Raw genomic sequence first — 26,464 nt, 5'->3', positions numbered from 1 at the left:
AGCATGGTCCCCCTCTGGCTCCTACATGAAGTGGCATGCAGCCACTCCGCATGCTACCCCTGCCCCAAGTGTCGTCGCCACAGCTCCCATTGGCCAGGAACCATAGCCAGCGGGAGTTGCGGGGCAGCGCCTGCAGACGGGGCAGTGTGCAGAGCCACCTGGCCATGCCTCTGCATAGGAGCCAGAGAAGAGACATGTTGCGGCTTCTGGGAACAGTTTGAGGTAAGCGCTGCCTGGAGCCTGCACCCCTGAGCCTCCCCCTGCACCCCAACCTTCTATCCCAGCCCTGATCCCCCTCCTGCCTTCTGAACCCCTCAATCTCAGCCCGGAGCACCCTCCTATACCCCAAAATCCTCATCCTCAGCCTCACCCCAGAGCCTGCACCACCAACCGGAGCCCTCATCCCCCTTCGCACCCCACCCTGGTGCCCCTCCCGCACCCTGAACTCCTCATTTCTGGCCCTATCCCGGAGCCTGCACCCCCAACCAGAGCCCTCACCCCCTCCTGCCCCCAACCCCAATTTTGTGAGCATTCATGGCCCACCATACAATTTCTATTCCCAAATATGGCCTTTGAGCCAATACGTTTGCCCACCCCTGTATTAACATGAGTATAGCAGGAAATGTTGTTAGTTGGTAGTCTTAGCTGATGTATGGTGGAAAAAATTCTTTGTCCTGAACTGGCATCACTTGTGCTCTACACCAAGGTTCTGTGTGGTTCACGTGTTTTTTAGTGTGAATATACTGCCTTCAGAGAGTCCTTGGAGAGATGGTTTTGTGGTACCACTGCATTTAATATGTTAAACACTGCATTTAATATGCACTGCATCCCAGTGCTAGTGTCTAGGTAGTTCAATAGATTTTGCATGCTGTGTCAAAAACTGCAGATCAACCAGGATAATCCTATTCTATCCAGTGTGGCCATATATTTCTCTCTGTCTCTAAACTCAAAAGGAGATATACAGCACTTAAAGTAGTATTGAAATCAGTGATTAGATGTCAAGAAATAGCATGAAATTAAACTCTTGAAAAACTGAAATTATGCTGAAAATTTCAGAGAGGAAATATGAAGAGAATGGGAGTCATAGACAAATGCCCTACTTTGAAGTCATGCTCTAGGGAGTCAGTGTCACACACAGTATGGGTGTAATCTTTGACTACAGGTTGACTTTGGATTAGAACATCACATGCCTGCTGTGTTTGGAGCTGGGTGTTTTGGGCTGCATCTTAAATCATTTCATGGCTATTGCTAGACCACAGACCTTCTTATACTCTGATCTTATAACCATGATGCATGTCTTTGTAATACGTCAGTAGGATTATCCTAATTCATGGTATATTGGGCTATATAAGTGACTGATCTGTTACTGGCAGACGCTGAGTAATGCTGCTCTTTGTTCTTTGTTAGCTGCCAATTGGTGTGTGGAATGAATTCAAGATCTTGGGTCCATAGTCCATGACAACACTCTCATTGGTGTCAATGAGAATAGCACATGTTGTTAAAAGGCAACATATAGTCACTTTTTGTTGTCGTCACTTAAGGTCTTTAGTGGACTGAGCCCTAAGTATCTTTCTGAGCTAATTGTATCTGACAGATACCGTCTCACCATCTTAGAGGTAAGAGGTAGGAGAGTTTCTGTTTCCAACTGTTAAACAATAAACAATAAAAGGAAGTTCTTCTTCACACAGCGTACAGTCAACTTGTGGAACTCCTTGCCTGAGGAGGTTGTGAAAGCTAGGACTATAACAGGGTTTAAAAGAGAACTGGATAAATTCATGGAGGTTAAGTCCATTAATGGCTGTTAGCCAGGATGGGTAAGGAATGGTATCCTTAGCCTCTGTTTGTCAGAGGGTGGTGATGGACGGCAGGAGAGAGATCATTTAATCATTACCTGTTAGGTTCACTCCCTCTGGGGCACCTGGCATTGACCACTGTTGGTAGACAGGATACTGGGATGGATGGAGCTTTGGTCTGACCCAGTACGGCCATTCTTATGTTTCTCAGTGTTTAAGAGACTGTCAAGGCTTTCTTTAAGGAACACAGTGCTGAGCAGTTTTATGACCTTTACTCAAGAAATAATCACTTGGCATTGATAGTCTGGCTTAGAAGGAGAAGGTTGTGGAAAGAAAACTGTCCAAATAGCTATAAGCCTCAAATCTCCTTGACCTTGGTTATGGCTCTGAGAAGCAGTATTGCCAACTCCAAGTGTTCAAAAATCATGAGTCAGGTCCCACAGAATCATGAGATTAGCTTAAAATCATGACATTTACAGAAAAACACATTTTAATTTCTGTTTGTTTTCCAGTTTCTGAGTCTTTTACGTTGCACTCAGATCAGGTTTTCTTGCTTTGCTCTACAACCATGAGGGCTGGAACCATTCTCTTTTTAAACTGAAAGCTGAGATTCTCTTGCAACCTCTTGATTCAAACAGGGCTTTAAGAAAAACACCATCTATCACAAATCTTGGGATAAAACTGTGAGAGTTGGCAACATTAGAGATCGCATTAATGATGCTGGTCAATGATCACCTCTTGGTGATGGGTAAGGATTAGATGTCCATGCTGATGATATAGCTATCACCTACTTTCATGAGGTGACATTGACTCATTTGTGGATCCAAGTGGGAGCACATTAAGTTTCTTGATGTCACTTTATCTTTTTGCATGTAGAAGGTAGTTTTGAGTAGTTGTTTTTCTGCCTTTAAGGTTTTCTGTTTTTCTCATGTGGGGCTCCACGTAGTTCTGCATTATTGTCTCCCTCTTGTTCAATTTGTATAAGGCATCATTGGGAAAGCTAGTGAGGAGGCATGGGTTGCAGTATTTTCAGTAAGCTACTGACACTGCACTCTCTATCCCTATTTTGTATGAAAAATGACCTCATTGCACATTAAGTGGTGGAGCCATTATTTGGCTTGTTGGAAGAGGTGTGTGCCTCTTTAAGGGCTTGAGAGCCAGGGAGCGACTTACTGCTGCAGCTGCAGACCAGGTCTGGGGGTGGACACAGACCCATCCTCCCCTCCTCTCCCCATGATCAGAAGAGATGGGGGCGCTATATAGGTCCATGCTGGTGCAGGAAAAGCCCTCTTTTACCTGGACCAGATGGAGCAGCACCCACTCTCCTTAGGGTGACCAGATGTCCTGATTTTATAGGGACAGTCCCGATATTTGGGGCTTTTTCTTATATAGGTGCCAATTATCCCCTGCCCCTGTCCTGATTTTTCACACTTGCTATCTGATCACCCTAACCCTCCTACCCACGGAAGTGGTGGAAAACTGGGTATTGTCAGGATCCATTGAGGGCATTGTGCTATCCATTCCTTTCTCGAGGGGCTGGGAAGGAACTTTTCCCTCACTGCCAGATTGGCCAAGGCAAAATGGTGGGGTTTTGCCTTGCCCACAGTGGGTTTGGTGGTGCTTAGTTCGGGCAAACATGAAATGGGAGTTAGGCTATGATGTTGCAACTCACTGTGTAAACGTGGGGTGGATGTCCAGTGCAAGTGGTAGGTAAGGAAGGAATGCAGTGATCAGATAAAATGAATTGGTAGAGGATTTAAAGGAGGTATTCTTTATTGGAGCAGTAATGCAGTGTTTGGGGCTCCTATGGCTGGTACAGCAGGGGGCCAACCCCTTCTCCTTTATAGACCCCCACACACACCTTAACTCTCATTTAGGGGGATGAGGTCCCAGCAGCAGGTTAGCTGGGGACCAGGATAGGTAAGGGGGGAGAGGGCTGATGGAACCCCCGGATATATATTGAAATGATCATGGAATTACCTGCACTGTACACTTTTATGTGCCAGGTACTCACAGACATTTAAGGATAAAGTTGCGGTCTCTTGTCCTTTTTCCAGCATAGCTGGACAAAAGGGAGTGTCTGAGTGTCTTTTCAGTGTACAATAGCAATTGGGCAAAGGTGAAACTGAGGTAGCTAAGGCTAACACAGGTACCTACCCATATATAACTTTAAAAAAGGTTTGGCCATTTAAATGGTAAAATTAAAGAAAGCACAGAAAGAAAGATTAGCTTCTTTCCCAGTTCTATTGCAGAACTTCTTTATGTCAATGTATGAGCCTTACTAGAGAGTACAATTGCTTCAAATTGCTTTTTTAATTTGGCCATTAAAATGGCTACTATCTTTCTAATGTGGCTGTTTTGATCAATATCTGTATCATATCTTTATGTGGCTGACTTGGTTTTTTTGTTGATACACCTCTACCTCGATATAACACTGTCCTCTGGAGCCAAAAAATCTTACCACGTTATAGGTGAAATTGCATTATATCGAACTTGCTTTGAGCCACCGGAGTGTGCAGCCCCGTCCCCTCCGGAGCGCTACTTTACCGCGTTATATCCGACTTCGTGTTATATCGGGCCGCGTTATATCGGGATAGAGGTGTATCTGTAATGTGTGACAAGATTTGTATTTACTCAAGAGATACAATGACATCAAAGGAGCCATTCCAGTCATTTTAATGATATTTACGCATCATTTTTTATTCAATAATGTGATTCACAAAATAAAAGATGCAGCAAATGTGTATGTTCTTTTTGGAGTTGGGAGTAAAAATGTAGTGTAGGTTAACTTGCACAAGGCAGGTTTTTATTATTTTCTAGTGCTGTATGAAACCTTGCTAAAATCCACGTTGGGATCCTTTCTATTGTTTTCCCTTTAAAAAGAGCTTGATGAAAACCCTTGACTGCTTTTAAATATTTTAACCAGACCACAAAGACTTAAATCTGCAGATTTCTCTTAACTTTAACTGTAGTATAATTAAAACCAGTATAATACTAATATGAACTACAAATATCTCTCCATTTAAGGAGACTGATTATAGTAAGCAGCACAGATGAGTACCAAATTAACTGTCTTTCTTGCTAGATGTATTTCTAGAATCAAAAGTGTTTTGATGATGTAGAGGATCCTGATTTGAGAAACTTCTAATTAGAAAATGAATACATACAAAACTATTTTAGAAAGATTTTTGAACCTGCATAACTCCCTACAGCTATAAAGACTTACTGTATTTCTGAACTGTAACAAGGAGATTTTTTTTGTATAATGCTCTTCTTAGTAGAACCTGTTTTATATAAGAAACATACTTAAAAAGCTAATTTCTTTTCTCCTTCCTGCACTGCAATCCACAAAGTATGACTAATAATAGATTTAAATTTGCTAAGTGCATTTACTCCTTTGTGCCATCATAAAGAGAATCTATTACTGTAAAATTGAGGCTTAGTTCCAAATTGCGCCATTATGAAGTTTTCTTCCAGCAATGTTTTGTCTCTAATACACTTCCCTCATTGTAATTCTATTGCAAACCTGATGTCTAGCATCAAGTCTCACAATAATTATTTTAAATTGCTACTAGGAACAGTAGTCCTGGTGGGATATATTACTACCATTCTAACAAGATGAATTTCAATGCACTTGTAACCATATTATAGTGTATTATGAAAGAAAGAAAATCTTTGAGTTGTAGGTATGCAAGCATACATGCAACACTGAAAAATGATTTTTATCAACTTCCTAACACTTTATGTTGCACTTTTGTGTTTTTCATTTAAATAAACTAGTGGTATCTATATATTATAATGTATTCTAGCATATAGTTGAGTAGTGTCCTTCAAGTACTACTCAGCACCCAGAGAACTTTATAAATAAAATTATTAATTATTATTGTTGTGGTAAACATGCTAGGGGCCCTAAAAGATTGCAGAGTTTAAACTAAGGTTAAGTTTAAATCACTGAAAATTAATGGGCACTGAACACACAAGTCTTTAGAATTCATTTCAGAATATCCGGTTACTATGCTCCTGATCTCCTCAGCCAAAGAATTCCTGACTCTTGGTACACAATGAGAAAATAATCTAGCTCCTAAATTCATCCTTTTTAGCCTAGGAACATTAAGAAGACTCTTCAGAGGTAGTTCACAAATGAGTGGCTAGAAGTATATGAAGTTTTCTATCATCCACTGTAGCTGGGGGCAAGGCCACAAGTGCCAAAGTGTAATTGAGAAGAATTCTGAAATCAACCTGAAATGTCACTGGAAGGCAACAGAGAAATATCACTGGTGTAATATGATTGTGTGGATCACACATGAATTTGCCCTCTTGCTGTAGTATTATACCATGGAATTTAACTCATGGAACAGCACCATGTAATGTGCATAGAGTGAAGGCCTCTGAATAATGCATTACAGTGATCTAGTCAAGATGTAACAAAGGTTTGACTATTAATTGCAGTCATGTTAAAAAGGATTGTTCATGGCTGTACTATATTTGGGAGATGATAAAATTAGATGTTCATGATATAAAGTGATAAAGTATAGTGAGTTTGAAAACAAAGATTACTCCAATAGGCAGCTGCATAGTGTTCCCAATAAAAAAGGAACTGCTAAGGATGAATTGCCATTCATAAGATGCCATCGCCAAAAGTTCTGGTTTCTCGTAATTTAACTTTAGCAAATTTTCATATCTCCATGACTGAATGTGAGTTAGGCATGTAATAAAACTGCAGATTACTCCCGTGGGGACAATTGACATGATAAAATAAACTTTTGTATAACTAGTTCAACAGTGGTAGATGAAATTCTGTAATAGTCCATCACATGCCTGGAAACAATAGCATTTAGTGGAAGAGCACACAGCATCACTGACATAACTGATTACTAGCGCCTATAACACGTGTATTCCAGATTGGAAGAATGACCACTCATAATAACAAACTCTTTGTACATTCCATAAAATAAAATAGAACTTTCAAAACAGTTGCAGTCACAGTCTGGTCTCCCACCACTGACTGTCGGTACAGTTCAGCAGGATGCCACCACTACTATATCTTACATTGGAGCAGAGGGCCCAGTGATATAAGAACAGACAGAAAACCATAATTAGTATATGTGTGTAAACCACTATTAACACTAAGAAAATCTGTCTTAATGCTGTGGGAAAATTGAAAGCTATACAAAAACATTTAAGGTTGTTTGAAAGTGGCATGTAACTAGGGTGGTTGTTATTTTTTAAATTATGTTGGCAGGAAAAGACCAATTGTGTACAGTATTTGCTAAAAATTCATTAATGAGTCATTATATCTGCTTATTTACTGGGTTTTCTGACCTACAAGTTTCATATTCCAAAAGTAGTGTTAACAATTAAACCAAGGATTGGAACATATTTCTTCAACAACTCTGCTGGCCAGAGTTGGTTCAACTTGCAAGTGGTCAAATGCATGTACAGTATTACTATGGTGACTTCATCCATAGATACAACTGTAAAATCATGCCCCACTCTTTCCGTTTGGAGTAAAGTAAGATAATGGATAAATTATTAGAAACAAAGGCAGCTTGGGTCCAATGGTCTCAGTTTTGTTCATATCCTCCACCTATACTACCACCACCATCATAAACCTTTTACAGTTCTTCACCAATACCTGTCGCCCGACCTCTTGACTTTCTTTGTGGATTCAGGATAGAACCAGTTATCCTGAGAACATGTTCAAATTATGTTTCCCCAAGGACATGATATGGAAAAAATATGCTGCCCTTGCAGTTGTCAGTGCATTTTGAAACTGGTATTGATTTAAAATAGTGGGTAAAGAAAAAGAGATGTTATTATTTTCTATAATATATCAGGTACATCTTCCCATTTTCTTATACTGGCTTCCACTAGTCATTTTTAATTTAACTCCTTGAATGCTGCACTCCTTGGGGAGTACATTTATAGATGAATTCTCACAGGTTTGTATTCTCCTATTCGTTTGTATGTGACTTCATGTAATAGTTTTTGTGCCATGGTTACCACTATACATCTGTAGAGCCATAAAAATACCTTCTGATGGATTGCACCATAACTGTACATCTTGTAGCACTCAAAGGTTAAGTCAAAGAAGGCAAGATTTCATTGGCAGAAGGCTCAATTCTGCATGGTGCTGAGTACTCTGGCCCTGACACCGCAACACACTTAAACTTTTGGTTAAAGTTAAACATGTTAAGTGCTTTGCTGGATCAGGGCTAAAGTGCTCAGCACCTTCTAGGACTGAGCCCATAAAGTGTTCAATAAATTTTCAGTGACCACATTACAGTCATCAACACATCTAGAAGGTGTTCGTTAAAGGAAATGAATGCGAGGAGGGGGTGGGGACAAGTGCAGAGTCCTGCACTTAGGACGGAAGAATCCCATGCACTGTTACAGACTAGGGACCGAATAGCTAGGAAGCAGTTCTGCAGAAAAGGACCTAGGGGTTACAGTGGACAAGAAGCTGGATATGAGTCAACAGTGTGCCCTTGTTGCCAAGAAGGCTAATGGCATTTTGGCCTGTATAAGTAGAGGCATTGCCAGCAGATCGAGGGATGTGATCATTCCCCTCTATTCGACATTGGTGAGGCCTCATCTGGAGTACTGTGTCCAGTTTTGGGCCCCACACTACAAGAAGGATGTGGAAAAATTGGAAAGAGTCCAGCGGAGGGCAACAAAAATGATTAGGGGGCTGTAGCACGTGTTTTATGAGGAGAGGCTGAGGGAACTGGGATTGTTTAGTCTGCAGAAGAGAAGGATGAGGGGGGATTTGATAGCTACTTTCAACTACCTGAAAGGGGGTTCCAAAGAGGATGGATCTAGACCGTTCTCAGTGGTACCCGATGACAGAACAAGGAGTAATGGTCTCAAGTTGCAGTGGGGGAGGTTTAGGTTGGATATTAGGAAAAACTTTTTCACTCAGAGAGTGGTGAAGCACTGGAATGGGTTACCTAGGGCGGTGGTGGAATCTCCTTCCTTAGAGGTTTTTAAGGTCAGGCTTGACAAAGCCCTGGCTGGGATGATTTAGTTGGGAATTCGTCCTGCTTTGAGCAGGAGGTTGGACTAGATGACCTCCTGAGGTCCCTTCCAACCCTGATATTCTATGATTCTATGACTCCTATGATTAGTATGGCAGGAAGCCAACCCCCTTTCTTATAGCCCACCTTAACCCTCTGATAATGGGGGAGTGGACGGTAAGGTCTCAGTAATGGATTGGCTGGGGGGACCTGGATGGAAAAAGGGGAAGCTGGCAGAAGCCCACCGGGTAATTATGGAGTGACTGTGGGGTTACCTGCACTGTACAATTTTATCTGCTGGGTAATCCCAGATATGTAATAATAATGTTGCGGCCTGATTAAACCCATATCAAATGTCTCCAGTCCTTCTTTCGGTATAGCCAGACAATAAATAACAACACTGTTTGTGTGTGGTGCCAGATTGACAGCATAAAACAGCTAAAGTTCTACGTTTATAGAAAAAGTACAGCATGGTCACCAGCTGTGCAAACTTCCCCACATAGCCCCACCAATATGCTTCAACCTTGCCCTAGTGGTACCACCTCAGGGGTGAGAGGATAGTTTAATATTCATATCCATTCTATCCTTTGTGTATCTGCTGGAGCTGTCAACAAAGGTGCCAGTTAGTGTTTATTAAAGCCTGTGCTTTAGAAAATGGCATAAGACCAACAACTCATTTCACAAAGTTCACCAGAAAGCTCTCAAATAATGTGGTGACATTCACCAGTTTTGAACAGATTCAAATAAGTGACCTAGAGGTAAAATCTTCATATCCCATTACCAATCCTCTGAGCCATAATTCATGTTCCTACAACCATTATCCATACAAAGGCTGGAGTCCTGAGTAGTGCTGTGCTCATGTCTGCCAATCCTACTTGATGTCAAAACATCACCTATTATTGTTACAAGTTATTTTTCATTGTTTTAGAGTAAAAGATTGTTATATAAAAATATAATATTATACAGTGTCATCAGTTTGGTTAGATGTACAAAATACCTATAGCATAAAGATGCCAATTTATTTTCAAATACGCAGAAATCAATATATAAATATTGTTATCTTTGACTGGACTGAATTTTCCAGTGTAGCTGGGAGTTTGCTACCATGTGAAAGTCAAACTATGAATCTCAACTATTTTCTGATAAATAAAAGGTTAACCATTACTGCTGAAAAAGGTGTATGCCACAGCACATTTCCTGCTGCAGCTGGGACTGTTGCAGAGAAGTAAGAGAATTTCATCCATGGCCCTCTGAGTGTTAATAAAGTAAAACTGAAGATGCTAAAGTGCTAAATAAAAAATGTCTTAAGCGTGAGCTCATAACTTCACCTCTTGGGATTTGGTCACATCCTTTGGCTTAAAACATGAAGTGAGTCTTAATGAGGAATTGAAATTAGCTTGAAATTTTTTAGTAATTCTTAGTTGTTTGAACTCTGGAGGAGCTTAATTCATCTGCTAGTTCATGAAATAAAAGAAGAATATGTGTTGTTGAAATATTTTAATAGTATAATGCAATGGCAAGAGACAGCTTCTATTTTATGCTATCAGAATATTATGTGGCTCTTTCGGTATGTGTCTCTACTCCAGATTTCAAGAGGGTTGAATGGATACTAGGTAAACTTGAATGCTGCACAGTTGAAATACTGGAAATTAGCTGCATGATGTATTAACCTAAATAACAGCATTCCTGACGTAGAAAGAAAGATGGAAATTAAACATCTAGTTATGCACACTGTGTCTGCACAATGTGCTGCATGCACTGCATGTGTTAGAATTTCTTCTCAGTTCTTTTTTTAATCTTTTATTCATAGCATTGCAGGTGATGAAAAATTTATGCCTTGAGTCTGGCACTGAAATTAAATGCAAAATGAAAACAGAAGCAGTTTATACTGACAGCTTAAATATCTTTATCTAGCATACGGTTGCACTATAAAAATCACTGGGTGACTTTTAAAATCTCCCACGTGCAAAAATTCAAGAGTTGTAAAATAAATAATAAAGTTATGAAACTCAGATATCAACAGAAAGTTATTTATTTCATTAGTATTCGCTATTCATTTCTTAATTTTCAAAAATGTCAGACAATTGAATGTAGGCTTACTAAAACCCTGCATTGCCTGATTGGTGATATTAATTTCTGAGTGGCAGAAAACAGGTGATTTTTGTATTATATTTAATAAGTCAGATTTTTCTAGTAGCTTTGTCTTAAACTGAATAGCAGACATTCATCTGCTATCTGAACATATCTACAATACAAAGGTTAATTATTTAGGTAAATCAGTTCATCAGAATATTCATAGTTAGTGTGCAATGTAACAATGGCACAATTGCTATGATACATATAATGTATATATGTTTCTAAAGCAAGAGTTTTCTTTAAGCCACCTTTAGAACAGTTTTAAATAGTTTCTATGCAACTATTTTATTAGTAACAACTTAAGCCATAAAATGACTGTTTTTAAAATGCTCTTAATACCTGCAAGTGTTCGGTCTATTGTCCTTTTGTATTAACTGCCTTTTCTTTGGAGCTTTTCAATGTTCTTTGTGGCTTTTGTTGATTACATAACATTGAATCACTAATTGTTAATTTATATTTTAAGTTAATAACAAGGAAATATTGTGAATAAAGCTGTGTGGTGCTATAACTAAGAAAATGTATATACTACAATTAAGAAAAATAAGCAAGGAGTTATTTAGCATTCTAATAAGTAAAGCATGAAATTTAAAAGTCTATTTGCAGTCAAGAAAAGTACTAATAATAAACCACCAATTATAATTCTATATGTAGGAGACAGTACAGTGCTTACCATTTTTGCACCCAGTCTCTGCTTGATAGCTTCTTACAGTGTTTTATGTAATATACTGTGTATAATTATGAAGATAATTTTATACAATATTAATTGTGCTAAGAGTATACTGGAACTGTGTTTAATTCAGTAATCCATTTGCATTTTAATGATCCTAACAGCATAAGGTTACAGAATAAAACTGAAACATCTCCATGATTATCACATAATGTGTAGAGTTGAGACACTTATATTGTTTTATACTACTCAAAATGTTTAATAGAGTCTGTTAATAAAGATCGAAAAATAATATAGAACACAGGATAAATTAAGGTTTTCAAAATCAGCAGGAGTATGTTTTTAGATTCAGTATATGCCAAAGCTTTTAGAAAAGTTGCAGAATTATTATTCAAATGCCATAGATTTCAAAGCTGAAATTTGTTCCGTACAAGCTTTCAGTACTTGAGCAGATTATTCTGCTACTGATGGTAGACTGAATATATCAAATACACTTGAGAAGGACTGAGATATCTTTCAGTGGAAGCAACCATTATGAGAAACAAAATTCTTTTTATCAGATCTTTTAAAACATAAGATATAGTCAAATGTGTTTGTTATAGAAGAGAAACGAATGTGCTAACTTTCACAAATACAGGGAGTAACATACTCCACTAATCGGTATGAATGGATTTTAAGTTTGGTTTGTAACATTTCTTTTATTTCCTTTATCATATACAGATTTAATATCAGCATGAATAAATCTAAATTGTTTGCTTCTTTCTTCCTAATTCCTGAAGCAATGTAAAAGCCTAGAGAGGTTTGAAGTGACAGGATTACAAGCAGTCTTTTGCATACATGGCCTTTAGGGATGAGCGGCTACCTTGCATCTAATAAACAAGAAAGTGAATTCGTTGAATAATGAATTAAGTGGCATAAGTTGTGATAACAAGGAGCAAATGTAACTTCAGACGAATGGTATTTGCTTTGTGTGGGGTTATCTGAGAGGGCTGATGCTCTGCCAAGGGAGATCGAAAAAAGGCTCATTATATTAAGATGTTCTTTTACAGAACACAGCCTAAAATGATCTTGCAATTTTTTCGTTTGCTGAACTCCTTTGTGTGCTTCTATCAAACCAACTATCTCCACCAGGGGGATAACTAGGATTCTTTTAGGCCGTTGAGTGTTGTTTATAATGAAAATTCCTAGTGAGTTTTAGATGGGTCACCCAACAATTAAATAGAGATGTCTAATTGGTTGATCCATATTAGGGTCAGCAGCTGGTTACAGAATAAAAGCTTGTGGTGCCCCACTTGCACAGTTCTGAACCAAATTAAATTATTAATCTACTCTTTGCTTCAATGTAGCTTCACAGGGATTCCTAACCTGCCATGCCAAATAAAACAGAACTACTGCTTTACATTTTCATTATGATGAATTATATTTTAAATTGCAAATGCTCTCCTCCTTTAGCTTGCATTGCATATCTCATTCCATAGCTAGATTTACTAAGTAAATGCTTATAATTTGTTTTGTTCATTCCTAGCTGTAACATGGACCTATGAAGTCATGAACACAAAGTTAGAATACAAAAAAGGCATTCACTTATGAAGCTCTCAGAATGTAACAATGTGAAAGGACTGAAAGCAAAATATTTTAAATTATTTTTTTCTTCCTAACTTTTAAAATTTAGAAAGATTATTTATATTAACATGTGATGCAAATTAATTCAGAATTAAACAAAATCATCTTTGTAGTGGTAATGAGAAAGCAGGTTTCTTGTTTTTTGAGTCATTATATGTTTACTTTGATTTTGCATTATTTAATTAGTTAAAGCTAATGTGCATAATGTTATAGAGCTCAGTTATAGAAGATTACTACTCTATGTTCTTTTCTCTAATAAAACTTTCAATATTTGTATTAACAATTATACATTCTAACAGTTAAAGAGAAACAACTGAGATGAATCAGACTCTACAGTATTGTTCATTCTAGTCCAGTGAGGAATGTTGTGATATTATATCTTTGAATTGTACTTTTGCAAGATATTTGCTGCCTGTATTACTATGTGCTTGCTCGTTATTTTTAATTAAAGTTTTTTAAAGCTATCTAATGCCAGTGTACAACTGATTAAAAAGGCTGGCTGCTAGAGCCTGTTGCTTTTGAGAATATATTCTAATTTCTAAACACATAGCTCACTTTGTTAATCTCAGTTGATTGAGATTTCTGGCTTTGATATCCTATATTAGGTAAAGCATATGGATTGAGGGAGGGATTTAGGGAACAGGAAAACCAAAGCATCATTGTTTTAATTGTAATTTAGAATTTGGTCAGTCATCGGACTGGATGGTGGTCTTCACTGATAATAGATGTATTGGAGCATAAGCTTTCATGGGTGAATACCCACTTCATCAGACACATGACTGACATAGTGGGTATTCACCCACAAAAGCTTATGCTCCAATACATCTGTTAGTCTTTAAGGTGCCACCGGACTCATTCTTGCTTTTTTACAGATCCACACTAACACGGCTACCCCTCTGATACTTCACTGATAATGATACTGTTCCTTCTCATTTAGGGTCAGAGCAGGATCAGTTCCAGTATTTGGAAGACTGTAATGGTGTCACTGCACTTTGTGTGTGTGTGTGTGTGTGTGCGCGCATGTGTACGTGCGCCCTTGAACATGTGTTAGAGATACCATAGTGACTCCGTTGTTAAGGCTGCATTGAAATTTGTATCTAAAACAGGGATTAGACATCTTTCTTATCTGTGAATAGTATGTATAGTGTATCCTCACCAAACTAACAGAACTTCTTGAGTTCAGAATTATTTTCTGAAATTTTCAAACAAATCTGTTGATTAGTTTGTTGACTATAATCATTTTTAAATGACATTTGAATGGTCTGGTGGTACATGTGTGTGTGTGTGTGAATCTAACCTTTTTATGTTACTCAACTCCAGAAAAGAATGTCAAGGGACCTAAGCAAGATAGGTGAATGGGAAACTCAATGGAGGATGAAATACAGTGTAGATAAATGCAGAATACTTGAGGGAAAAATATGAACTATTCATACACTTTACAGGATTTAAATTAATAATTTAGGGAAAGGACTTGGGCATTATTGTGCACAGCTAATTGAAGACCTCTGCTCAAAGACAAAAAATTTTTTTAGGATGCATAAAGAATGGGATGGAGAATAGTACAAGTAATATTATAATGCCATTACATAAAGCAGTGGTTCCCCATCTGAAACATTTTTTGTAGTACTGGTCACCCCATCTCAAAAAGCATATTGCAGAGTTAAAGAGGGGGCTCAGAGAAAGGTGATGAGAATGATTAGGGGCATGGAAAAATTTATATGAAGAGAGATTGAAATGATTAATATTACACCTTGGAAAGAAAACAAATAAGAGGGGACATGATGAATATACATAAACTAATGAATAATATAGAGAAAGTAGATTGGGAGCTTCTTTTCTCCCTAGCAATAAAACTGAAAGCTGGCAAATTCAAAACTGATAAAAATAAATACATTTTTAGACAATGCCCATAAGACCGAAGCTCATTGACGCAAATTTCTAAGTTAACACTAAATAAAATCTTGGAGGGATATCAAACCTCATGCACCAGGATTTAAGCCGATCTCTGTCTATCCTGGGTTAGAATGAGACTTTCATGGAAAGAAGGTGCAGGTTATCCCACATCAGCCTAAAGCTGGGTTTCATGCACCTCCCTCTGAAGCATCTAGTTTCTCTTCTATGGGCTTCCTAAGATCTGCAGGAAAACTCAACTCAACTCCTGTGCACTTGAAAAGATCTAATTTCTAACATTCCTATAGACTCTTTCCATAGTGCCTGTCTTTCCTGACCAGTGTCCCCACCACCACCTAATTCGTCCAATGTCCTTCCTGCCCCTACTACCACCCCTTTCCCCTATAAGGCTTTGTACTAGTAAATTATAACCTTATAAATTTAGACAAATATATTTTAGTAGCATTTTAGAGAATTTGAAATAATGTATTAGGTCTGGTTTTTGTATTAACTCCACAGGTAAACTTGGAGTCCAACTGTGTGGGCTCCATAGGAACTGTAAAAATCTACAATATTTATGTAGAATGTCCTTTGCTTTCATAAAAGTATAATGATTTTAAGGTTTCAGGTCTCAGGTTGTTCCAGGGCTAGAATCAATTGAACAGGTCCAATGGGGATCTGTATGAATTTCTAGAGGGAAAACTGGAACTATCACAATTTTTCATGGAACAGACAGTTTTGGAAAAAAAAACAATTCAGAAATGTCAAAACGTTTTTTCAGCTCAGTTTGCCATCATACTGTGTCTGCCTGAGCTGCAACAGTGAGTGATTTATGGACACTGTAGTTTCGGACACTGTCTCATGCCCCATTGTCCCTTATAGGCTGCACTCCCAGGCTGGACTACATCTCCATGGTGCATCATGGTCATGGAAAGCCCATCATGCAGTGTGGTGGGTCAACTAGAGGAAGAGCCATAGTATATCATTGGAGGTGTAGTCCAGCCAGGTAGTCAGGTCCATAGAACAGAATGGGGGCATTAAGCATCCGAACCATAACTCTTGTGAGGTACTGCAACAGCTCAGTGAACACAGATTATTGTCAAACTGACTTGAAATGAAACATTTCAATTTGTTTTGGCAAACTGAAATATTTCAAGTCAAGTCAACATGACCAGAATAGAAATATTTCATTTTAATTTTCCCAACATAAAATAGAGGAATTTTATCAAAATAGAAATTTTCCTATGGAAAATGTGTATTGGCCAAAAACTACATTTATTTTATTTTATTTTATTGGGAAATTCCTGATCAGCTGTACGCATGCATTAGGTGCTGATTGGTTATTGTGTTTTACAGTTACGGTAGGCTAATGCCATATGTAATTGCTATTAATTTCAATAAAATTTTTCTCAGTTGCTATGTGTTTGTGAATTTTTTGAGGGGAATGTGAGACTGGTTACTAAATGTGTTTGTGTATCCATGATGCTGATCACTTCAGAGTCAACAAAAAACAACCAAATCTTGTAGGTTTGATTACATGCAAATGTAAACCTCTAAGTCCCTTATAAAGAGCGTATAAGGTGAAACATTGGGTCTGTGTTCACTAGCAGATGGTTTAGAGAATCAAGAGATATTGGTGCTAGCTGTAAAGATTGATATTTATCTGTCCCCCTACCAATGAAAATCTTATAGTAAAGAATTAAAAGTGAAAGTCCTGAGTACTGAATGTAGTCCTTGAAAATTAGTTTAATTCAGTCATGGTGCCAGGGTTTTGTGGCTCTGACCTAATATAGTTCACAGTATTGACAAAGGAGGAGATAGTAATAAAAAAAAATAGAGAGTGAGATTGGTTTAGGATAAAATGTGCAGGAGGGAGTGTCCTTTAAAATAGTTTTTTGCTGGATGGAGAGAGACAGAAGTATTTATCCATCGTTTTCTCTCAAAAACTGTGTGTGTCTCAGGGCAAAACTGGTGACTCATTTCATTTTTTGCAAGTATAAACTTATTTTAAGTTTAAATCATAAACTTATTTTAATTCAATGAATGAAACTTTCAAGGCTTATTCCAGTGTGAAATGTGATTGTCAGTGTGCTTTTCTTCATTATGGTCTTGCTTTTATTGCTGGTAAGGTACAAAGGATCTCAGGAAGGTTTAGCAGACTTTGAAAGATGCAGAGCCTTTCCTTAGATTCTGCAGACCATATAAACTGTGAAAAGGTCTAGTTTGGGCTCAAAGGTATGTAGGGACTGAAGCAAGTGCTCCATAGAAGGTGTCCTTAGAAGAAACAAAAGGCCTGATGAAGGGCTTCTATAGACATAGTAAGAACTCATTGTTTGGCCATTATTGACCATAAGGAACTCCACAGAGGGGGAGAACTTTGTTGAAGCATAATATAGTAACTCCACAACACTGGAGCCTGTTACAGTCCTCTGAGGAAGAATGTTCTCTTGCAGATTTACAAGATGAGGAAGAAAGATTCCCTTGTGTGAACCTATCTAAAGCTCTAGAAAAAAAACTGTTAACTGCTAAATAGTAAGTGACTTTGTTAGAATTAAGGGTGCCTATTCAACCTTAACATTGGCATTTCATGATTGTTAATACTTCATTGTGCAATTTCAATGTTAAATTAACCATGTTTTTATATGAAGTATATATGTTTAACTGAGCAATTGTACTATTAACTTGAAAGTAACAGCATGTACAATGAGAACTACTTCATAAACATTTCCTAGCCCTGCAGTTATATATATATATTTTCACACATCTAACTAGTATATCCATTAACTCTTCTCAGTAGGTAGCCTTTAAATGAGACTGGTTCCACAATATAAAAACATAAAGGTTAATACCAAAGGCCACCAATTATTCTGGGAAGTTGAGACTAGATTCAACACTTTTTCAGGCTGGTAGGTTTATAATAATATTAATACTTATATACCGTAACACCTTTCAATCCAGGAACTGAAAGGATATGTCAAAGATTAGTTAAATTTAACAACAACCTTTGTTGTGTAAATATTGTTAAGATAGTTGTGTTGGAGGACTTGGTGCAGTAAAAAGATAACTTGTCTAAAAATGAATACAGTAACATAAATGGGTGTATTTGTGACATCATATTGGCTTAGTAGTCATTAAAGATAAAACAATAGATTGCTTGGCAATTTTTTTATCAAATTAGTTCAAATGTATTTCTTGTGGTATACCCGTCACAGCCACATCAGCATAGAACTTGGTGCTTGCCTCAATTTTCTATTTTGATTTGTCTTTCAAAGATTACTTTGCAACATTATGGTAAACCATGCAAAGACTGCTCAATATCTTTGCACATGATGACTAAAATATCAAACTAATATGAATTTGTGATAGCTGGTTAGAAAGTCTGACACTCTTAGGTTGGACTATACTAGTGTAAAGATACTAAATTAGCTAGGTTTGATTGCAGATTATTATTCTCATGGTTCTGAACCACAGCTTAAAAATCAAAGCAGATCCTACTGTTTTCCTATGTAATGCACAGTTCTGGATAGCTTTCCAGAGACAGGGTTCTTTGTTTTGATCAAGTACTAAAATAGCAGGCTAGTCATCATATCTACATCAGAAATTTGCTTTGGAAAGAAGTAAATGAAGGTTGGGAAGTGTTTAGCTTTGGAAAACATCTTACTAAAGCCAAGACAGAATTATAATGAAAAAGGTGCGCCCAAGTGTTATTGGAACAGGAGACTAAAAATAAAAGAAAATCTTGATTGCTAATTTGACAGATTGATGATGCTAGAATTTTTATTTGCAGCTTCCCAAAGAGACGGAGGGGGGAAGGGAAATAGCAAAACATTTGCTTTTTCTTCCATGACTGAATATGGAAAGGGAAAGGAAAAATGGGTAGCATTTCAAGAGTTCATTCAGATAAATGTAGTGATCAAAGCTAGTAACTGCTAAACAAACAAATACTCTGATCTTGGAATAAATTCAAAGAATCCTTTATTAACTCAAAAGAGTGAATGCACAGACACATCAAAAGTGGAGGAGGAAGTGCTTTCATTGTGGATGTACTTCCACTATAATTTTTGGTGGGTGACATTAGGTTTTAAAATCCTTGATATGAAAGTCCCCACTTCTTCCACTTGGTAATTTGGTAACTTCTGTAATAGCTGTGGCTCCTGTTAGTCCCTATTCTACAGGACAGTTTTTTTATTCAAGGAAGCAAGTAACTCTATAAATAGGCTTTTGCTAAGCCAGCCAGTTATTTGAAAACCAGCTTGGTGAGGTCTCTTTCATAGGAACTAAATTTGAAATATTTCTGGGGACCATCCCTACACTACTGTACTTAGAAACAGACAACAGAGTTACATCATGGATTTGGCCAAGTCTTTATGATGCTTTTACTGATTATATTTAAGAAAAGAGAACAGGAAGTTTTGGCAGCTTATACACAGTCTTTATCAAGCTTGACAGGACAGTGTCAGAGTTGTTAAAGGTAGAAAAATTAATCAGACATCTTGCAGAGCTGAATCATACAGTTTGAATAACTTTTTAAACTAGTAGACTCCATTGTTGACAGTTAAATGCATGTTAATAAATCCCGGTGCCTGTGTTTTGTTTGTGCTTAGGGCTATGATTTTGTCCCTTTGGTCACTGAAATCTTGGAAACAGCTGTAAAAACATATGATTAGGCCCCCAAACCAAATGTGTTACAATCTGATACACGAGGTTGCAACTCAGGTTTGGATCATCATCGCCTCTTTCCCCATCTACCGAGGGGTGGATAGACCAAACTTGAGTGGTGGTGCAACCCTGTGCACCAGGTCACAATGCCCAGAGTGGGGAGCCAGGTCCAGCCCCAGAACAGAAGCCGCCTCTGTGGAGTGAGTATGGGGTGATCTCACTCTTCAGTACTCTCACTATTCTCTTGTGTATGTTGGTGTAGCATAATCTACATAATTTGGTGACTTTCCATAACTCATTGCTTTTTAACTCCGCATCTTTTTGTGAAATATACTAAAAATTTCTGTGTAAAATGGTAGACTTATCTGTGCTTAATAGTGATGAAAAGCATGATGATTCTGTTTATTACATAAGGTAAACTTATATTTACTTGGAATGTCTTTGTGTAGCATATTGACCTCTAGAACATGATACTTTAAGAAATTCTGTTTATCTGCAATCTATGTGACTGTAAATAGTTCAGTAGCTGAGTTTCCAATGAAATATGTGAAATATATACAGTACAATAGCCCTGACTTTGCTGAATAATAATAGTAACAAGAGAAAACTTTTGACTAAAGCCAAACTGTTGGTTTGCAAGGTCTGTTGGCTTTTGACCCTGTCATGATCTCAGGGACATAAGCATGAATGTTGATTACTTAAAACAGGTCTAGAATAGAGTAATCTCTGATAAAATTCTTGTAAAAAATTTCTGATAGGAACCCAAGACGTGACTCAATCAGTGCCACTGATATCTATGTCAAATTAAGAGTCAGATTACTAGCTTCTTATCTCAAGAGGCCAAATGAAATGGCATGACTATGTGAACTTTTTGAACTGTAATGAATGGTCTGAAAGAGGTTGCCAAGTGAGATTTCTGAGTTAAATGTTAGAGGCAAAAAAGCAAGGGTTGGACCTTACACAAGTTGGGTGGATTCCATTAGCCATCTGTTCAAGGAGTTACTTGATAGCTCATCAGCTGAGATCTATAAAATTGCCCAAGCCTATCACAAGTGACTGTATTAAAATGGGGTTCATTCATTCATCAACTATTTATCTTTTAATTTATTAATATAAAATAATATTATGTAAGTATACACATTTTATTCACTTTTTACACAAAAAGCATTAGAGCATGAATGCATTTGAGCAGTACAACAAAAAAATTTCAGTGACTATTATCACAGTTGATAATGCATTAGTAGGCAAAGTAGGCAGATTAATTTACTTATGGTAAGCTAAGTGCATTCTTGGCTCGTAAAGGGGAATAATTTGTTCACTTAAGCCAGATATCCCACTTTTGACGGCAAATGTCATTGCCTGGATTTCCCTTTGACAGTTTGGCAACCCTGCACCCCTGTTATAGTATCCATTTATTTGTCTTGTTTTCAGCCAGATTAATCCATTCTGTTTTGACAAGAAGACTGATGGGTAATTGATAACTGTGATAGACACAAACAGAAGAGTTGGATGCTGAATAATTCAGCACTTTTCAGTATCAATAAGAGAACAGGTTGAAGAATTTGTGTCTCTATTTACACTTAAACTAAACTAAGTCAGCCCAGACATTTATGCTGCCAGTCTATCAGAAAACCAAACAGTGTACATTCGGTTTCCACCCGACAAAATGTTTTATAAGCTTGTAACAATATGTGTGAAGCTGCCAGAATAATAAATAGGTACAGCAGCCCATGCATGCTAATGTTATGTTGTAAGCAGTTTTGTTGACAAGTGCTAATACTTCTTTCATACTATCATCAAAAGCAGCTAATACAACAGCCATTATTTGCTAGCTTTCCAAGCAAGACATGATGGATTGTGACCTTAATATGGGTTAGCCGAGTTTTGAAAGTTAAACAACTTGCAATAAATCATAGAATTATTACAATGCAGTTTAATTGGTTAAGGACTGTTTATTTCCTAAACAGGGTGAAAAATTTCTGTTTCGGCACTTTTAATTTGCAAAGTGCATTTTCATTATGAATGGCAGTTTAATATTCTGCTCTTTTGTCATGCAAAATATGCAACACACAGGCAATCTATTAATTGGACAAAAATGCATTGCAAGCGTAAATTATCCTTTATATCATCACTTGTGAGCTTTTACATCTATTAAATGTGTTAAATGGAACATAGTTAAAGATTGTACAACTTGCAGGTTAGTTTGGAAATTTAAATCAAGCTTCATGATGATTTTAATGACCTTTATTTGTGGCAAAGTAAAGTAATTAAATAATTGTAAATATAAAAGGACAATTTAAGCAATTTCCTTTTTCTTAAGACATACACTTTATTGATTCAGTGGTTTTAGGGAATGTAGCAGTTGTCTACATTAATATTACTATTGTATATGAGTAGATCTTTCCTGCTTCCTTTCGTTTTTCTCCAAACCAAAATACTAAATACTGTAACATACATGTACAAAGAGAGTAAATCAATACCAAATTGAGATTACATTTGTAGCATTTATGCAATGTAATAACTCTTCATTTCACTTAGGCCTGGTCTACACTGGGGGGGGTCGATCTAAGGTACGCAACTTCAGCTACGTGAATTGCGTAGCTGAAGTCGAAGTACCTTAGCTCGAATTACTTACCCGTCCTCACGGTGTGGGATCGACGTCCGCGGCTCCCCCGTCGACTCCGCTACCGCCACTTGCTCCGGTGGAGTTCCAGAGTCGACGGGAGCATGTTCGGGGTTCGACATATCGCGTCTAGATGAGACGCAATATATCGAACTCCGAGAAATCGATTGCTACCTGCCGATCCGGGTACAATCTAAGGGTACCCTAAGGGTACTTCTTCACTACCTGCCGGATCGGCGGGTAGCAATCGATTTCTCGGCGTTCGATATATCGCGTCTCATCTAGACGCGATATATCGAACCCCGAATGCGCTCCCGTCGACTCTGGAACTCCACCGGAGCGAGTGGCGGTAGCGGAGTTGACGGGGGAGCCGCGGACGTCGATCCCGCGCCGTGAGGACGGGTAAGTAATTCGAGCTAAGGTACTTTGACTTCAGCTACGTGAATAGCATAGCTGAAGTTGCATACCTTAGATCGACCCCCCCCCCAGTGTAGACCAGGCTTTAGTGTAATGTATTTGCAGAATTTGGGACTATGAAAAGCATAGTACTGTGTAGGTAATCGGATTCTTCACTAATATGTGTATGTGCAAAACCTCAAGAACAACAGTAGCAGAATATTTCTTAATTTTTAAAAAACAGTAAAAGTCATTTACTATCTAGTCTGTCGATGCTTTAATTATTTCTTTAACTATAAACTTTATTTAATAGTGGTGGCGATAGATCCACCTAAACATTAAGGGTTACTTATAGAGAAAATGTAGGCAGACATATTGACTGTCTAATCAGTTACTGCTGGGTTAAAATGGTGAACAGTACAGGAATTCTATCAAATATGCATTTTCTGCTTGAAATGAACAACTGTTCAATATATTTTTTTTATAAATGACTGCACCTTTAAGCAGGGGAGAAGGAAGCGTTGTCTGGCTTGCTGGGGGAGAGGGCATAGCGCATTAGGGGTGGGGGGAAGGGAGAGAGGGTCAGAGGCTGCTGCAAAAGGGGGTGTGGGTCAGTGTGGCGACACTGACTCATCCCCAGTGACATAAAGGCCTGTGGAGTTGAAAAAGGGGAAGCCTGGCAGGAGAAGCCTCTTTTCCCCAGAGAAGCACCCACCATCCCTCCCTTTGGAGATGGCAAAATACCAGGTTTGGTCAGGACCTGCTCTGGGCATCATGCTAGTCACTCCTTTTTATGGGATTGGGAAAGAATTTTTCCCTCCCCACCAGATTGGCTTAGGTGGAGTGGGTTTTTTTCCCTTTGGTCTTCTCCACAGTGGGGGGTGGGGGGAGGAGGGCTATGTTATGATAAGTAGGAAGGGAGTTAGGCTGTGATGTTGCAACTCATTATGTAAATGTGGGGCAGATGTCCAGTGCAGGTACTCCATATGGAAGGGATACAGAGACCAGATAAATGGCTTTGTAAAGGACTGAAAAAGGAGGTGTTTGTTAAAAGAGCAGAACTGGGGGAGGGGGTTTGGGGCTCCTATGACTGACCAGCAGGGAGACAACCCCCCTTCTTTATAGCCCATCTTAACCCTCATTGGGGGCAGGGGCGGCTCTAGACATTTTGCCGCCCCAAGCACAGCGGCATGCCGCGGGGGGCGCTCTGCCGGTCGCCGGTCCCGCGGCTCCGGTGGACCTCAGGATCCGCTGGTCTCACGGCTTCGGTGGACCTCCCGTAGGCATGCCGCCGAAGGCTGCCTGCCTGCCGCCCTCCCGGCGACCGGCAGAGCGACCCCCGCGGCATGCCTCCCCAAGCACGCGCTTGGCGTGTTGGGGCCTGGAGCCGCCCCTGATTGGGGGGGAGGAGGGAGATAGTAAGGTCCCAGCAATAGGTTGTCTAGGGGACCTGGATGGAAAAAGGGGGGGGTCTGGGGGAAGCTCCCCGTGTAGATATTGAATGAACATGGAGTTACCTGCACTGTACACTTTTATCTGCCAGGTAGCCCCAGACATATAATAATAATAAAGTTGCGGCATGATTAATCCATGTCAAGTGTCTCTTGTCCTTGTTTTGGTATAGCCAGACAAAGAGCAAAACATTCGAGCTACTGTGCACTGAAGTGCAGGCAGCTTTCATAATCAAATATATTGGTAGCCTAAAGGTTCAAATTCGAGAATACATTACTTATTCTCTTTTTATATGTTTTACAAACTGCTAATGATTTTTTAGTTATGTAATAATTTCTTTTTAAAGGAGCAAGTCCAATTATCTCAGAACATAATCTAAACATTTGATTAATGATGGTGATTCCCTCCTCTCCCACAGCCCCCAAATGGAATCATAGACTGGAATATGCAGGTTAATTAAAGCAGAAGAAATGAAATGATCAGTATTAAGTAATTCAGAACACAGATTTGTTAACACAAAACAAAAACATGCTCACTAAGTGGTGCTCACTGAGATCAGAATGAGTTAACCAACAAGCTTAGGAAAAAACCTTATTTTCGGTAATATAATAAAGTATGCAGAAAATGTATACAGCATTATCCACTGATGTTAACATGTGAAAGAGTGAAGAAGTTGAATTAATGCTTTCGATGACCACATGGATTTTTAACAGTTTAACAAAGGTAAGAATTATCCAGTGAGAAGTGAAGGACCATTTTGTTCTTATTTATATGGAGTTCCTTATTTCCCTCAGAATCTTCTACATGCTAACTTGGGTTTATTAGCTGTGTTGTATTAAGCAAAAAAAAAGTATTTGATAGCCACAGTGATCCAGGTATTCTGTCACATCCACACTGGTAAACTGTAAATTACATTAACTAAAACAGAAGGGGGAAGCAGGAAAGACTCCAGCTTCTTCAAAAGTGGCAGTCCATCTCCCTAGTGGGACAGCCACTTAGGATGCATCACTGCAGAATTTTGCACCCTCCATTGACTCCCATTTGACTTCCAGTGCCAATTCAAGGCTTTTGCCTAAATCTACAAGGCCATTAATGGGTAAGGACACAGAGACCTCTGCTCCATCTATAACTGACGGAGACATGCACTCAGTGCAGCTGCCAACCCCAGAACAAAAACAGTGGAAACCAGACATGAGGTGTTCGTGGTATAGGATGCTTAGCTGTGTAACCAGCTACTAGAAGAGATTAGATTATGCTGCGAGGCCTCATTGCACAGCCAACCATTTACAAAAAGCTTCCCCACCAAAGTCTAATAGAGGTAAATTCTGATTAACCAAACCCTGATTATCTGAAATTCAACTATATCCTCTGAAATTAGAATTTCATTTTTCTGAATTCTGGATATGTCCACACAGCAATGCAACGTGTTCAGTGGCAAGATATTATGTATAGGTGGAGGTAGCCAAACAATCAATCAAAAGGAAAAAAGAAAGAAAGAATGAATAAGTAGAGATGAGTAAGGCAAAGTTTTTGTCACGACTATTTTTAGAAAAAGTCATAGACACGTCACAGGCAATAAAAAAAAAAATTAATGGAAGCCTGGGACCTCTCCCTGACTTTCACTAAAAATATCCCTGACAAAATGGGGAGGCAGGTTCAGCACCCACTACTGCTGGGGCTCATGGGTCCCCCACTGCTGTGGAGAGTGGCAGCTGCGGGGTCCTGCTGCCTGTGGGACTGGGAGCTGCAGGGTCCTCCAGCGGCTTGCCACAGCTGGGCAGCTGCAGGGAGTCCCCGCTGCTCGCTCCAGCTGGGCAGCTTTGGGAGGTTCCTATGTGCAGCAGGGCAGCTTTGGGGGTCCCCCTCACTGCCCGTCGTAGTTGGGCAGCTACAGGATCTGCTGGTTGCCTGCCGCAGCTGGGCAGCTGTGGGGATTCCCTGCCGGAGAGCTGCAGGGTACCCTCACCAATACGGGGATTGGGAGCTGCAGGGGGCTAAGGGAGACACTGGCTGGGAGCTCCAACCTGGGGGCAGAAAATGTCACAGAGGTCAATGGAAGTCACGGATTCTGTGACCTCCGTGACATAATCATAGCCTTAGAAATGAGTAACTCACTGCAAATAATGTACTGATACTCAGTGAAATTAGTGTGTGTGTGTGTGTGTGTGTGTGTGTGTGTGTGTGTGTGTGTGTACATTCTTTGAGCAGA

The 26,464-nt window shown here is 38.9% G+C and overlaps 1 protein-coding gene across 12 annotated transcripts in view; it reads left to right on the top strand.

Moving 5' to 3' along the window:
• KIAA0825 (KIAA0825 ortholog) overlaps positions 1-26,464 on the top strand; it is a 401,465-nt gene that overhangs the window by 298,434 nt on the left and 76,567 nt on the right. The window contains exon 21 of one of the 12 annotated variants that reach the window (XM_039545363.1): positions 13,138-13,253. The exons of the other annotated variants lie outside the window; for them this stretch is intronic. Within the exon in view, the coding sequence (XP_039401297.1) occupies positions 13,138-13,156 (19 nt within the window). The 3' untranslated portion in view covers positions 13,157-13,253. Of the gene's footprint in view, positions 1-13,137; positions 13,254-26,464 lie in introns of those variants that run through there. 12 annotated transcript variants of the gene reach the window in all.

This window comes from Mauremys reevesii, linkage group 6 (assembly GCF_016161935.1).
Source record: "Mauremys reevesii isolate NIE-2019 linkage group 6, ASM1616193v1, whole genome shotgun sequence".
Taxonomy (NCBI): domain Eukaryota; kingdom Metazoa; phylum Chordata; order Testudines; family Geoemydidae; genus Mauremys; species Mauremys reevesii.
Note: the sequence above shows the minus strand (reverse complement) of the source record. Positions and strands in the feature narration are given on the sequence as shown.